The 17,528-nt window shown below is 33.3% G+C and overlaps 1 protein-coding gene across 1 annotated transcript in view; it reads left to right on the top strand.

The window, feature by feature from the left end:
• Nucleotides 1-17,528, top strand: part of LOC145292094 (hamartin-like) — an 89,650-nt gene that overhangs the window by 52,865 nt on the left and 19,257 nt on the right. The window contains exons 13-15 of the mRNA XM_080138175.1: nt 6,870-7,442; nt 9,556-9,705; nt 13,352-13,518. Of these exons, the coding sequence (XP_079994301.1) occupies nt 6,870-7,442; nt 9,556-9,705; nt 13,352-13,518 (890 nt within the window). The remainder of the gene's footprint in view (nt 1-6,869; nt 7,443-9,555; nt 9,706-13,351; nt 13,519-17,528) is intronic.

A 17,528-nucleotide genomic window follows, 5' to 3' on the forward strand; every position in this document is an offset into this window, starting at 1 on the left:
AAATTTTTCTATTGATTCTATTTTTACGATATTTTCAGGGTCAATGTGAAATTTTATGCTCTTTCCAATAAACCGAATATAATATTTTAGACAAACGTTTTTTTTTGTTTTTTTTTAAAATTCACCTCCCCCCCCCATTTTTAAGTGTCTATTAAAAAGTAAATAATTAATTTACTCACCAAAGTGTTATATATCACAAATTGAAGAGAAAAGGTCAATAAATAATATATTCAAATTTGAAACAAAAAAAAAAGTAGTGTTTTTTAGAAATTTACCTGTAAAGTTCGAAGTTTAAAACCTTTTTTTAACCATGTTGTTTGTTTTTTCTTTTGTTTTTTTTGTTTTTTTGTTTTTTTAATGAAACTTTGGTCCTTGCTCCTTTTAATTGAAAAAAAAATTAGGGCTTGAATTACATTTTTCGAGTAGTTATAAGCTTGGAAAGACAGGGGGTCGAATAATTCACGCCTCCCATTTTGAAATGTCTATTAAAAAGTAAATAATTAATTTACTCACCAAAGTGTTATATATCACAAATTGAAGAGAAAAGGTCAATAAATAATATATTCAAATTTAAAACAAAAAAAAAGTAGTTTTTAGAAATTTACCTGTAAAGTCCGAAGTTTAAATCTTTTTTTTAAAAAAAACCTGTGTTGTTTGTTTTTTTAATGAAACCTTGGTCCTTGCTCCTTTTAATTGAAAAAAAAATTAGGGCTTGAATTACATTTTTTGAGGAGTTATAAGCTTGGAAAGACCGGGTGGAATTATTCAATATTTTTCACGAAATTTCTGACACACCTAGTGTAGTACCAGCCCAGATATGACAATAACACTCAAAGCATAGACGAATGGTGGCTATGTAGACATATAGGATCCTCTGAGGTGCGAGTAATTTTCTAGCATGGTAGAGGGAGGTCAGTTTGTTAGCAGCAGCCTTGACAATGTCCTCAGTGTATTTGTTCCAATTCATGTTTCCTGTAAATATTAAGCCAAGGAGTTTGAACGATGAGCACTCAGGTAGGGTTATTAGTCATGGGGGTTTAGAAAGCCTCTTATAATTGTTGAAGGAAAGAAGCTTAGTCTTAAATCGCATTAAATGTTGCTATCCTTTAACGGATCCATTCCACTACAGACTCGAGGTCATTTTCTAATCCATTGCCTTCATTTTTCCCTTGTTTGTATTATAATATGGTGTCATCAGCTAATATATCCATTTCAGACACAATTTTATCAGAGGTGTCATTTCTGAATATCACGAATGATAAAGGTCCAACCTCTGAGGCACACCCACATTTATATCATATTTGAATGTACAGCCAACAAGGACAACCTGGATTTTTCTCTTGTCTAAGAAGGGTCTGATTATATTAAGTACTAGCATGGGTGCCCGGCGTTGCCCGGGTGTTTGGAGGTGTGTTGAGCAAAAAAAAAAAGTGGTAGTAGGAAGACAGGCTTGAATCCATACCATGAAGGAGAAAAAGAACGGGGGAAAAAACGTGACGTCTTTGCTGTTATGATCACCGCCAAACCGGAAGTTACGTAGGTTTAAATTAAGGCTATACAATCGAAAAGAGGTGATGACTTTTGAAAATATCCGCGAAAAAAGCAACCCCTCCCTGTAGAAAAGTGCCCAGTTGAGAGTGAAGAAATTAATGTTTTTAGCCAATTTTTCGGTATTTGTCGTCTGAAGAGTCGAGCTTTAAAACGATACTGATCTTGTGAAAATCCGTCATCTCTGTCGAAAGTTTTAGGCAAACATGCAAACATACATACACAGATTTATATATTGGTAGCTTAAATTTTCGACCCAAACCGATTAAAAAGCTTGCCAATCTCTGAATACCCTTTATGTAAAATTTCAAATGTTTAGACCAGAAATTGTCTGAGTAATTTGGTAGACCGCAGAGGTCAAATTTTTTAAAACTTTGACCCCGATTATGACCCTTAACATTTATTGTTTTGGGCTCAGATCAAGTTATTAAGTTAGATCTAGGCCAAGGAACCTATATCTAAAATTTCAATTGTTTATACCTAAAATTGGCAGAGTTTGGTAGAGTTCTCAAAAGTCAAATCGTTTAACTTTGACCCCTTAATAGCCAAATTTCTGGCCAAAAACGGATTACAAAGATTTTTCCAAATCTCAATACCCTGTATATCAAATTTCGAGTCTGTAGACTGAAAATTGACAGTTATTGTGTAGGGAAATGTGCACACACACACACACACACACACAGACACTTTCACTTTTCTGGATATATAGATTTGTCAAGTAATACCATATGATTTAATTTTAATAAGAAAACCTATGTAGCAAATGAAATATTTTATAGATGTTTATTTTGATGATTCGACATAATTCAAGGTAATGGCTGAATCCTTAGAAGATGATCTGCAGTTTGTTGTAGAATGGGGCCTAAAATAGATGGTCACATTCAATGCGACCAAGACAAAGCTCTTTTTCCTTAACAATTACAAGAAATTTTTTCCAGTCTCCAATTGCCATAATTGATAGCACCCTACTCGAGTCCAACATTTAAACACTTTGACCTAACATTCACAGGCAACATGAATTGAAATAAATACAGAAGATATTGTCAAGGATGCGAGCTCTCTCTACCATAGTAATTGTCTGTATTTTTGAGATGAGGTGTTTTCATTTATTAAGATTGTCGGACTGACTTCCTCATCTTGGTTGTTATAGTCACAACGTTTTAGCCGTTTTGCCCTCCGGCCTTCATCAGGTGTTTTGTATCGAACTGGGGAACCGTTTGTTAGGAGTCTCGAACCCAACCCTTTATTATTATTACGGGGGTACTGTGTTCGGACTCCAGCTAGGGTCTGGGACATACTATTGTCCGGTGAAGGTAGGCTTGCGATATACGGATGTCTTAAACCCATGCTCTGTGCGTGATATGAGTATATCAAGGAAGGCCAGTTGGTTATCTTTTTCTTTCTCCATTGTGAACTGTATCGATGGTCTTATTGAGTTCACACGGTCTAGGAGAGCCTGGATGTCTTCCTGATGGGGCCAGAGTATGAAGGTGTCATCAGCGTATCTTAGCCACATGGTTGGCTTTAAGGGAGCTGAACCTAAGGCCATGTCTTCGACGTATTCTATGTATATGTTCGCCATCACTGGTGATAATGGCGAGCCCATAGCTACCCCCTCCTCTTGTCGATATAGGTCAGTACCCATTCTGAAGTAGGTTGTTTCTATGCAGAATGTCAGCATTTCCATTAAGTTTGGCAATGGTACACATGTGCGCTCTTCTATGGAGAGGTCCGCAGCTAGTTTGTCTTGAATTACTGCTAGTGCTTCACTAGTTGGGACTTTAATGAACAGGCTAACCACATCTAGGCTTACCATTTGATTTGTACTGATGGGTGCTCCCTTGATCAGTTCTGTGAAGTGGGCAGAATTCTTTACATGTGTTGCTGACTTGCCTGCTAATGGGTTTATTATATCCACAAGGTACCTGCTCAGTGGGTGGCATGCTGAGCCTTGGCAGCTCACTATGGGTCTGAGTGGAATACCGTCTTTGTGTATCTTGGGGAGACCGTACATATATGGTAGCTTACTGTAATACTGGACCAGCTGTCTATATCTCATCGGAGCGATGTGTTCCTTGTTTTTGGTAAGGATTTCAGCTTTCTTTCGGGTTTTCAAAGTTGGGTCCTTCTTTATTTTACTGTAGCTACCATCTGCGATTAGGCCTGCCATTTTTTCAGAGTACTCCGACATGTCCGTCACCACAGTAGCATTGCCTTTGTCTGCTGGTAGAATTATTATACTGCTGACACTCTGTAGGGTTCTTATAGCCAGTCTATCTTCCCGAGAGATGTTTGATTTAGGAGGCTTGGCTTTCTCAAGTACTTGTCTCACTTTCCATCTTATTCCATCACCTTGGGTTGATGGGATTCTCAAGGCTATATCTTCCATGTGTGTTATGATATCTAAGAATGGAATGCGTTTGATTGTTGTTGTGAAGTTGAGACCTTTATTTAGTACTGCTTCCTCTGAGTGACTCAGTTGACGGCTGCTGAGGTTGATGACCGCTTTCACAGGTGAGCGGTGTTTTGATGTTACATTCCTCTGGTCTTTGAGCTTTGTGAGTTTCTTGATTTGGCGTTCTTTGACCTTCTCATATTCTTATCTGTACGATTTATCCAGGTCTGATTGGATGCTCACCCTGTCTTCCTCTTGAGTCACCTTGACAAGGAACGATGTTAAGGTGTCGGAGATTTTGTTCCTTAGTTTTTTTTATTCCAGCGGGTGTGTTTGATCCTTTCTCGAATGAGGGCATGCCCCGCCCTTTCTGCGACTCTGTGCCTTCCTGGAATCCACTGTTGTTTGTAATGTCAACCCTGCTGGTATGAGTTTTAAGTCTTTACATCTGTACAGGAAGGTTAGATGGTTAGCGAGTCTTGCTAGTTTTACATGACGCTTTTCCAGGCGTCGCCATTCAATCCTAATGTTGGGTCCGTACCGATTGGATAGTAATTGTCTGTATTTTTAAGATGAGGTGTTTTCATGACTTCCTCATCTTGGTTGTTATAGTCACAACGTTTCAGCCGTTTTGCCCTCCGGCCTTCATCAGGTGTTTTGTATCGAACTGGGGAACCGTTTGTTAGGAGTCTCGAACCCAACCCTTTATTATTATTACGGGGGTACCGTGTTCGGACTCCAGCTAGGCTCTGGGACAAAGTTGCTGATTCTGTTTTGAATGTTACTTTTCACTGCCTTCGTTCAGGATTGAACTGTAAACTTTGATACATCTAGGACCACTCGGCCATATGTCACTAGGACAATTCTTAGTTGTTTTTTTGTTAATGTTAACCGATGTTGTTATTCATGGTTCTCTTTATTAGAGGTGTCCAAATTGCATTCAGCTCTACGCTTGGTTTGCTCAGTAGGTTATGTCCGAGCATGTGAGCTGTTCTTTAAGTTTTCTCACTTTCCAGTGGGTCTCTCTGTTTATTATTTTACTTCATCCCATAGGGGGTGATGGTCCCCGCTCTCCATCCAGACATGGTTGGCTATACCCGATTTTTCCGTCTCCCCTTTAGTTACCGCTTTTTGGTGTTCTTCCACCCTTACTGTGAGGGGGGAGGCGGCTTGTAAACCTTTCTGCAACTGCATGGGATGGAGTATATGCAGTTCTTGGTCATGTTCTCCTCCAAGCGGGGCTTCACTCGTACCAGGTGTCGTCTGAGTGTTGACTCTCTCTTGAATACCATCCGGATGTTGTAGGGGGCACATATTCTCTGAATCTTTTCGGAGATGCCTCGTATGTATGGTAGGCAGACCATTGGTGGTTTTTGGGTTTCATTTTCCTCTCTTATACTATTAACACGTCTGGTGGATATTATGCTATCGGGGTAGTTGTTATGACGGAGAGTATTCTTCAACCTGACCATTTCTTGGTGGTATGTAATGGTGTCGCTACTTAGTCTCTGCTCGGTGTTGTAGGCAGCGTGCGATTCCATGTTTTATACTGTATGGGTGATGGGAGTTAAGGTATTGTCTAGTGAAGGTAGGCTTGCGATATACGGATGTTTTTAAACCCATGCTCTGTGAGTTATATAATCATAAGTTTTATTTCAGTTTCGATTCAAACTAATGCCACAGGTCTCGCTAGTACTCTATTATTGTGGTACAGTGGTCATCACTGGTGATTTTCATTATGGAATTGGATGTCTTGTCCGAAATCAGTAGCTGTTTGATCCCAGTGTATGGCTATAATAATGTGTCTGACTATCTAGAATAAAAGAGGTCATCCAAATGAAAAGGCAACACTGTGTTATTAATAACTTTTATTGATGGTGTTAACATTTATTGACACAATCTATCATTTGAATTTTGTAACATTTAAAGAATACTGAACGAAATGATTGAATTATGCAGATTCACCTTTTATTAATACAATATGCACACACACACACACACACACATATTCCTACTTGTGTCAGTGTGGTCTGATGGAAAATCCGAGTGATAATATTTCTGGAATAAATGCCTTTGTCAGATGTTCACTTTAATTCAAACATATGAATGAAAGTTGAACATATATCTGACAAAGGGAAATGTCCTTGAAATATGCAGAACCTTATGATATATGATGTAATAAAAGTGTATAAAAGAAAACATATATTAGTAAAAGGTGAATCTTCAAAACTCATTCCACCATTATATTTTAATTTGCTCAGTTCCTCTTTATCTGTTTATACTTCTGCATTTTATTGCTTTCTATAAATTAACTTTTTATATACACGCTAAACAATGCTTCAAGCAAACTACATTAACATCTTAATAAATATTTGCAGACATTAATAACTTAATCTAAAAGATGTCTATATTCACAAAACCTGAAGAGAAGATTCTCATTTCTCTTTCTACCATATATTAACTAAAAAAAACAACCGATTAAGAAATATTGATGTTTGTTCAAAATTTACCCTGTATTGAAAATAAAACTAAAGAAAAATCCATATGATGTACATACCCATGATGTGAAGAAAATATTGTATTTCAATAATTACACATTTATGAAATAATTTTTAAATAAGAAAATCAAATTTTGAAAACAGGTGTGAGAAACAAGGGAGGTAATTTAATGATTCCAACTTACTAGATTAATGTTTATAATATCTACAAATTCTCATTGATCGCTTAAAATTATTTTATCTTTAAAAATAAAACTATTTACACAATTTCTGGAATATATTTTCTTTCTGCCATCATACATCTTTTTTTAATTATGGGGAATTCTTGACAATCGCTGAAATATTAACAAAATAAAAACAACTTTATTTCTCATCCGAAAAGAGTACTACTATTTAATAAAAATGATTTTTTATTTTTCTATTTTCAGATGTCTGTGATGTAGAAGTGGCAGAATTAACGCGGCACTGTCCATCGAATGCCAATATAGATCCGCTGAAGTTTTCCTCTGTCAGTGATAGTGAGATCCCAGGTGTTCTGAAGACGTCTCCCTGCGAGAAACTCTCTTCAGAGTCTGTGAAACAGTTCATGAAGAAAGTGAATCGCATCCGCTTCACAAGCATGACTGGTGAGACCGATGTGGACAACTTCCTGATGCAGGACCGAACGCAGAGCATCTGTCGAAGCCGATCTTGCCCCAATCTTTTTGTAACTGCTCATTCGATGGATGCATCCATGGAATCCAAAAGTATCAGTAGTGCCTCGGGCAAAGTGGACGCGAAATTGGCCCAGGTTGAGAATGTAGCTACCCAAACAGAAGACCCCAACCTTATTTCGTCTTTCACTGATGACCAATCGTTGTCCAATATGTCGGAGCAACACTCTGAATTATTTAATCTCTACCATTTCCTTCTTAGTCCATCACCCTTTAGCCTTTGCCTCAAGTGCAAGAAACCCTTAGATGCTGTCCCTGCTCAAGCGCAAGAACTGCCTGTTCAGACGAGTAAGTATTCTTCCATGTTAGCAGTATTGTTGCTAGTGGCATTTGGGCCATCAAATTAGTTTTCAGAAAAAAATATTACCTTTTTAATGAAATAGCAGTAAAAAAATGTTGAAGATAATGACATTTACCATTGTTTAAAGAAAGTGTTTAATTTTAGGTTTAAAAGTTACTGTAAATTAGACAAATTCGAACTTCTACAGAAATTTGACTAAACAAATATTAGATGTTGGTTACCATCGTGGGATCATGAACTTGTGTATCTTCTGTTGTAATCCAGTTTGTTGATACCTCAAAACTTGGCTGTTTATTCAAAACAATATTAACGCTCGTTTTGTTCTAAAAGTTTTATTTAACAGAACAAAAACTGAAATGTGTGAGAGAGAAATTCAGGAGGAGTGAATTATAGTTAGGGAGGCCACTTGCATATTTAGACTGACTTTTAGCCACCTATGCATACTGTCTCTTCCTTGCTGCAACTGGACAGAATGATGTTTAGTATCTGTTTTTGTCAGTTGTTTAGGCCAAAGAAAAAAAACTTTCTCCTGGGTGGAGGTCACATGATTTCTGACTTTCACTTTTAGGCTCCCTCCTTCTTCGCTATCTAACACAAATGCAAAACTGACTTGTGTTGAAGTAGGTTTATGTAAACAACCAGAAACCACTGAAGCCAAGAAAAATTAAATTATCGCAGGTGATAAATCAAGACAATGTCAAATAGAAACTTGGGGTGGGAGGATTAGAAAAGTTGTTTCATTACTTACTTTTGTCCAAAATAAATACTTCTTCATAAAGAAAAATGTATCAAGTCTTTTTTCTTTTTGTTTTCTTTATATTTTGGCTTTGCTGGATATTTATGTAAATCTGCCTTGCCAAAATTTGGTTTTGTTTGGTTCAAATTCTGTAGAATTTAAAAATATCTTTGAAATAGAAACTTTGTTTTTAAAAAAGTTTGAAATACCTGAAGTAATTGTCATGTTTCTCAGATTTTTTTCCCTTTTACACGTTAGCCTCAACTACAAAAAATGTTTTTACTTTAAATTTTAATAAAAACAATTATAAATTACTTACAATCCTTCATATCACGAAAGTCACTTGGTATTGTATCCTGTGTTTCACAACACCGTATCTAAATCGACGCTATGAGCATCACATGCATGCCAATGTTTGCTCTGTCAAACGTTTTACACACACGCCATGTTTGTAACTGCTCATTCGATGGATGCGTCCATGGAATCCAAAAGTATCAGTAGTGCAAGGTAAGAGTAAATAGGGATCACATGAAGTAAGTGATCCCTATTTACTTGTCCCCTCATGAGGACAGTTGGAGACAAGGTCTGTTTTAATGTGGAGAAAATCCAGTTTTCGAAAAATACACTTTGTATTTGGACAAACGTAAAAAGTTCTCCTTCACTAACCCTGAACAGGATAGATAAAGTGTAATCTGAGAACAGATCCTATACTTTGATCTTAGTCAAAAGGTATTGATTCTGTCAACAACCCAAAAACAATAAAAACTTGTGAATATTAATAAAGTTGAGTAGTTCAACTGATGTTAAGTTGTGGTTTGAAGATTTTGAAACTTTGTATTTTTGTCCTATAGAGAAGGTTGAATTTTTCTATTCAGGTTTTCAATTGATTGTAAACTTCAGTCTGTCTCTGTAATTGACCGACTGTCATCTGATGAATTCAATAAGTATCAGTTTTTCTATTGAGACTAGTTTTGTGATTAGTTATCCAATCACAAATCACCTTGTATTTTTTACTTTCTTATGATTGGTCTGGCAGTGAGTCTTTGTTGCATCCAAAAAGGGGTTTATTTAGTGATTATCACAAAATAGTTTGTTTATGTGAAATTACTATAAATTTGTAGGCATAGAAGTTGAATCATACCAGAAACAGTTACCAAAAATATTTTTTCTTATTTCAATTCACTGCACATGTTCATAAAGAAATAATTCTTAATTTTGTGTCTAGGTTGCTTTTGGAGTTTTTTATTATCTTCATATATTTTTTTCAAATTGATACTAATCAATTTGAAACTTGATTTAATTTAAAATATTTTTTTTTTAAATGAATTATCTATATTCTTTATTTTGTATAAAATCTCTTCCAGTTTCTGTTGACCCATCAAGTTCTAATAATTATTTATCTCCTGTGGAGATGCTTGATCAACTGCTAACTATGGGGGCTGCTCAGCATGCCAAGGAACTTAATCAAATTCCACTCGCTAGCCAAGCCCAAGTCAGCTGGACGCACTTTGGTGGTATGTTCACATTCTTTTTTTATACATAATTTTTATCTTTGATTGGTTGTTCTGAAGACATTTTTCATTTCTAAAGTTTTAGATTTTTTTCCCTATAAAAATACAAAATACTTAGAATTATTCAGACGACTAATCTCATCCTATCTGTTGTTATATTCATGTTTTGATCAAGTTGACCTGATATTTTTCAAGTACATCTTTTCAATCTTGGAATCCTTTCTATGAAACTTGGGCATGAAATTTTATTTAATCCACATTGTAGATTGTTCTTACTTTATCACTCATGACCAAGTAGACATCTTAATTTATTTTGTAAGGATTTAGCTTTCAACCTCCATAACACTGTCACTTAAAACACAGTAACCCTTTGGCTTTGCGTTGATTTGGACAATTCAGATATGACTAAACCTAATTTTGTTTAGATGTGTAGTATTTGGCTATTTATTACTATAATTTTGTGGGGTTTTTTATGAATCCATCATTGACAGATACTTCAGTTAATATTATGTCTCCTGATACACGTTATTAGTTTAATACTAACTCAAAAATGAACAGAGGATTAAGTATATTCCTTAATAGGTTTATTCAACAACTTGCAGAGTGAAATGCTAAGGTAGAAGCCACGATGTATGGTGATTAAATCTGTGATGCAAGACATCTGTTTACCTTCTAAGACTGTCATCACAGATCTTTTTTTTCTTAAGGGCAAAAACTCTCTTCTTCAGTCAAGGGAAATAACTATTTTTAGGTTGTACCTAACAAGTATTTAAATATTTCTAAAAAAATTTCTATTTTCACGATACTGAAAAATTTGTCTCATTCAATTAAGGTTATATTGACTGGAAAATCACAACCTAAATGAGAATAGTAGTCCGACTAATACAAATTTTTATTTCTTTTCTCAAAAATTCCAAAACATTAAATATTTAGTTTCAGAATTTTTTAGATGAGGATCAGTAATTTGGATTCTTTGAACAACTGTCTACATCTTGGATTCATGGTGTAACTGAAAAAATGTTAGTTTTAAACAATAATCTTCTTGAGGTTAAAGGTACAATCCTCTGTACAAATGATACTAAGAATATATATAAAAATTAAGACTTTTACCTGGAATTTCTTACTCTTGTCACATACAAGGTAAATTTTACTGTTAAAAAACTAATCAAGGTAAAACATAACAATAAATATGCATGTTAAATCTTGAAGAGCAGTCTTACAAAAACCTACATGGATTAAGTTTTACTTAAAAAATAAACTAATCTGTTTTCTCTCTCTTGAATCTAAAAATAAAGCATCTATATCCTTGTAGATAATTTTCTATTTTAATCACATTTTTTTTTTATTTTTAAATTTACTTAGTTAGTTTTCATAGATCAAGGGAGCTAACTCCTCCTGGAGCTAACACTTGATTTCATTAAGATTTGGATTTATATCCGATATATCTTTTAAGAATAAATGTTGTTCCCTTTATGGTTGCCAACCGTATTTTATTGCAGCTTGGTCTTCCAGAGATTGTTTCCAAGGTGTGTGTGTGTGTGTGTGTGTGTGTGTGTGTGTGTGTGTGTGTTTTAAGTGGAAAAAATTTCTTTAATTTATTTATTATCGTTTCTTAAGATTAAGCCTCTTTTCTTTGTTCATAAAAATGAATTTGCATATGTAATTAAAGCAAGCTGGACACATGTTTGCTTTTATGAAAAAATTAGAAACTAGATATCAAACCCATTAATGTTATTTATTCATCTCTCCCATCTCTCTTTCTCTCGCTATTTTTCTTAATGCAAGTTTTTCTCTTGCATGAGGTTTGTGTCCATGTTTTTGTGTTTCCCTTCGGCTCACTAAATTAGATTGCTAAAAAGAAAAAAAAAATTCAGCTATCTATTTGTCATTTCTGCATTTAATTACGCATCTACACATTAAACGAAAAACTGATAGCGACTTTGCTTGTTTTGATCACATGACATGTGCTGTAAAATCTCTCTCACTTCCTCTTGTCCTCTCGTTCTCTCTGCAAGTTTTTCTCTTCCATGAGGTTTGTGTCCGCATTTTTGTTTGTCTATTCAGTTTGCTAAAATGGATTGCTAAAAAGAAAAACATTCAGCTACCTAATTGTCATTCTGCATTTAATTACGTATTCAGATTACATGAAAAAATATTGTTTAAGTTTGAATTACTGGAATTCTTGAAATGAGTAATTTTTAGACTTTTTTATTTCTTTATTTATTATTTTTACCGGACTGTTATCCTCCCAAATATTTTCTTAACTTCTTTATTTACTGGAATTGTTGAGATTAGCAATTTGTATATTTATTTGATTTATTTGCGGACTGTTATCTGCATCTTTTCTTGTTGCTTCACGACAATTCGGCCAACTAATCATCTGGCTTTCTTCAAGTGGTTAACCGTGATGGGATAACTACTGCCATTCATACCTGTTGTCGTCTCACTATATTTTGGGCCAACTACTCTGAAGGCTCGTGGCGCAGTAGATAGACCTATGAATCTCTACAGTTCCAGGTGAACATTGTCTGAAGATAACGGTTTCAATCCTACCCAATGCCGGCTAGAGGATTAGTTGGCCAAAAATGTGGTGAGACAACTGCAGCTATGGAGGCCAGTAATTGCTGAGTATGCAGTTAAGAGATTTAGCATTCATATCCTGGTGCGGTTAACCACCTGACGAAGGCCAGAGGAACGAAACGTTGTGAAACAGCAATTATAAAAGACGAGGATAACCGTCCACAAATAAACTAATTTCTGTATTTATTAACTTATACCTAATAGTTTTTGTGTGTATTGCTTACACTTAAACATCACTTTTTTTTTTTGATTTCCGAATTTCGATACAATACCGAGATGGAACTAAATTATCATTATTTAAATTTGAACAAACAATTTTCTGTCAAAATCAGGTGCGAAAATAAGGATATCTTTTTACAATTAAAAAAAAAAAAAAGGTTTGGCACACCATTTCTTTCTAATAAAAAAACATACATTTTGTGTCTTGTCTTTTTTGTTTCCCATTTAAACAAACTGAGCTACTGCAACGTGTGGCAGGGCACAGCTAGTCAATAATAAAACCTAAAATTATAAATAATAAACCATCACTTTAAAAGCTTTACTCTCTTCCTTAATTAGCATTATTTTATATGAAGTTTGGGTACTTTTTTTTTTATATAATGTTAGACATTAAGAACAGTGTCTTAAATGTATGAAACTGTGATTGAAAAACCACATGATATTAGAAGATACTTTTTAAATAGTTACAGCATTCAATAAGATACAAACCATACATGTAGCCATTTTAGTATTGAATGAGAAAATAATTAAAAAAATATATATAAATAAAAAAAAGGTTACTAAGAAATTTGACACAACAAAACCAATCAATCATTGTAATAGAATGGAGTTAATAAATTACTATTATGAATATTCCATGGCAATCATGGTTACATGGTTGATTCACTAGAAAAGAATGAAATTTAAGATGATTGCACTTAACACATGGAGTCAAGATAAAGCCACTAAGGCTATTATGGAAGAAGGAATATGCAGCAAATAGCCTAACTCTACTTTTATTGTTTCCAACAGATATGACTTGGTCTTCAGTTTTTGGAGACTAATTGATGTCGTTGTTTGTCTTTTATAGGATCCGCTCCTGCAGATGAAGTAAACATTCTGCGAAACCAGATCCTTCTAATGCAGAACCAACTGACTTATGAACGATTTCAGCGTGAAGGTTTCGCTAAGCTGGCATGTCGTAAACAGATAAATGCATCCCATATTATGGCCCTAAAAGAACAAAACACGGCTGTGGTAAGAAACTCTCTATCACTATATTAATCTCTCTTCCTCTCCCCTTCTCTCTCTCCTTCCCCTCTTCTGATAAATTGCTAAATCTGCAATTAAAGAAGATAGTTGTCAATTTTAAGTTCACCACCTCTAAAAAAAAAAATGCTCTCTCTTTCCTTCTGAGATATATGAAATATTAACTTCTAAAATAATAATTTTTTTTTAATGAAGTTGATTTCTCTCATTACAAATATTAATTGAAATAAACAAATAATCTTAAACTAGTGGGACCTGTGGAAATTCCACAGGGGACTCATTCATATGTAATATATTGATGTTGGCATTCTGTAGATGTTTAGTATAAATGGAGATGCTCTGATATTATTGTAGCTTTTTTGTTAAAACTGCAGAAGTATTTATCTAAGCTAGCACGAACGTCCGGCAAAGCCCGGTCGTAAAGTACGCTTAAATATGATATTTTAATTCTTGCAGATTTTGTATATCTTATTACAGTTAATGTTCTATCGATTTTTATATATTATAAAGTTGTGATTTAAAAAAAAAAAAATATATATATATATCCATATGACTTGGGTGCATTAGCTTGAATCAAAACTGAAATAAAAACTTATGAAGAATTCTTGATAAAAGTATTTGATAGGAAATGAAAGTACATAACAATTAAACGATCTGGATGTAAGTGTGACACGCTATCATATTAATATATAGATGTTAATTTTGTATTATCATAAACAAAAAAGGTTCATTTTACTAGGTATCTCAACCCAAAATTTTATTTTCATTATATCTAAAAGAAATTAATGTGGTCATATAGATTTTTGTAAACCATAAACAAAAGTACCAAATTTATTTTGGTAGCTCAATTAGCCATCAAGTTATGATCGTTCAAAGTTTGTCAGAAAGTTGAAAATTTGCTATCATGGTCCAGAAGCCAAATTTCATAGTATATAACTAAAAATGTAAGCTACTAACAAGTGAAAAATCCTTATAAATGTAATGTCATCTTGTGGTAAATGAAAATTAATACTAATGAAAGCAATAATTATTAGATGAAACCAATCTAAACACTAGGCCAAATCCCAGTATCAACGGGGGATGGGGGGGGGATAGTGCAAATATGACACAGAAATGCAACTGTTCATATATATATTTCATAGTTAATGTATTGAATCTTCTTAGTATGATTCATAACACATTAGAAATCAAGATAATTTTTTCTTTTAATTATAAAATGATAAAACCACTCAATTGTGGACCATGTAAAAGCAGTCAAACAGACAATTTGGTAAAAAGAGCAAAAAAGGGGTTTAAAAAATGAGTTAATAGTATACGTTACTCAAATTACTGTAAAAATGTAACCATTGGAGGTAGAAGCTTGAAACTTTGCAACTTTACTAATTTTGGGTGAGGAATTCAAAAAAATGTTCACCTTATTTCTGATAATAAAACTTTTTGCCACAGAAATATTTTTACTTTAGGAATTTAAACTCACCAAAAAAGGGCTGACAACAGTAAGATTTAGAAATTTGTTATACAAAAAGTCACAAGTTTGTTTATTTTTAAGCATTGAAAAACTTTCAACTTAAAAGACAAGTAAACAAGTAAGGTATTTTATAGGCAGAGGTCTTACTATAATTCCTTTTCTTATTGATTTTCTCTCAGAATTCTTTCATGGGCTTCTGCTATGGTAGATATATCAAGAACATTCCAAATCTTACCATTACTTGAAACTGGAATTACCTCAAAACCTCATCTGTAAACAAATGCTGACTCTACCTGTACAATGTGATCTGACAGTGCTGGATGCAGGTATAACTTTAACGACTTGGCCAATGTAAAAGTTGGTGTCATAGTAGACAGCAACTCATTGTCCTTGATGCTCATAACTAAAGATATCCTGAGATGGTTCTTCATCACAACTGCAGGAGTTATCTGAATGTTTAACAGATTCACTAAGGGACTTTTTTTTTTCTTTTTTTTTTTTTTTTTTTTTTTGCTTTGGAGGTGGAAATGAATTAACTGGATTTTGTCCCAAGTAGTCAGAGAAAGCAGCTTCCAGTTGAACTTTATTTCCACTGGTGTTGATTTTGACACCTAACACAACCTTGAGATATCTCAGTTCAAGTTTATCAAAAATACCTGATAGAACATATAGGTCTCGGGGGGGTACTTCTACAGTTTATTGCCGAAAATGGAGACGCCATTTTTTTTCGCGCACGTGTCATAAAAATCCAAGGGAGAAATCAGTGTTTTAAACTATGACCGAAACATGAAATAAATAACAAAAAAAATAAAACTAGACAATAATTTTTCGGTTTCATTTAAATTAATTTATTGTTGACCCTTTAAAGTTGCTTTAATTCAAAAAAAATTTTTCATTAAAATTATTTATTTGTTCAGAGAAAAACAAAACTATTTTATAAAAATCCAATGTTGCTTTCATTACAAAATTGGTTCATTAAAATTATATTTTCTTTTACAAACTTTTCAATAAATGTTTTTACAATTATATTTTGATAAATTTTTATACAGTAAATGTTTTGGCTTTCAAATGGTGCTCACCCAGTTTAGACAATTATGAATATGTCATTTTTATTTTCTGTTTTTAATAATAAAAATATATATACGTTTCCTGAAAAACTTTACCGTTTTCATTAATTAAATCGAAACATTTTCAATTAAACAATTACAGATATATGTTCTTTCACTTTCGTTATTTACTTTTTTTCATAGTTCTTTCCAGAAGTAATTAATATCTAGTTTAATTTTTTTGTTATTTATTTCTAACTTTGGTCATAGTTTAAAATACTAATTTCTTCCTCGGATTTTAACGACAGGTGCGCGAAAAAAAAGACAGCATCTCCATTTTCGGTGATAAACTGTAGAAGTACCATCTCGGGAATTATTAAATAAACAAAAAAAAATGATTTTTACAGCGAAATTAATTTTTTCATTTATGCGCCATGTGCACGTAACGTAACTATATTTTCAGTTCTTATTTTTTAAGTAATGTATAGTGTAATTAAAAAATAATTTAAAATCTTCAAATTTATTAAAAACGCCCGATAGAACATAAACAAAAAAAAATGCACATTTTTACGTGAAATTAATTTTTTTATTTGCACATGACTTGTAGCATGTAACTTAAAACTATATCTTTTTTTTTTTTTTTAAGTAATGTAACTGTACAGTCTAATAAAAAAAATAATTTAACAAAAAGTTAGATATATCAAAAACGCCCGACAGAACATAAGAGAATTAAATAAGTAAACAAAAAAATGAGGCACATTTTTTTAAATTAAAAAAAATTTTTCCGTCAGTCACACGCAACTAAAAATGTTTTTTTGGTTTAAAATGTACCCAGTTTAATTTTTAAAAGATAATTTAACAATGCTGAAGTTTATCCAACCGAAAGAAGATAAAGCAAAGAACATATGAAAGTTTGAAAGAAGATATAGAAAATAAACAACTGACATTATTTTTTCAATTGTAAATTTTCGTTTCTTTTATTGACGCACTAAAACTATTATTTTAAACAATAACTTTCTATAACTTTTAAATAAACAAAAACAAACTCACCTAGACCTTTGATATATCTATAGTGAAACAAATTGTTTACGTTCGGTGGGTGGTTCGTGCTGACAGTTGATTTTCGTGATAATATTTCGTATTTAGGTCACTTGGCAGTAAGTTGTAAATCTCGATGTGTAGGTACACTCACTTTTATTAGTGGTGCTCCTTGATTTATGAGCATAGTAATATGACACCAACAGATTATTAAAGAGGAGATATTCTCTACAAAACGGTGCCATTTTTTCAATTGAATTTCTTTCCTATTTCTTTCACTGAAGTTTTCAAGTTGGATATTTTGTGAAAAACAACTTAAAACTCTTTTTTAAGCTTACTATATTGATAAGTGACCTTTTTTTCTTTAAAATGGTATTATTTTTTTATACCTAGAGACTCACAATATCACACGCAACAAATTTGAAAAACACCAACATTTTTTTTTT

This window comes from Euprymna scolopes, chromosome 13 (genome assembly GCF_053919585.1).
Source record: "Euprymna scolopes isolate OS-2025 chromosome 13, ASM5391958v1, whole genome shotgun sequence".
NCBI lineage: Eukaryota > Metazoa > Mollusca > Cephalopoda > Sepiida > Sepiolidae > Euprymna > Euprymna scolopes.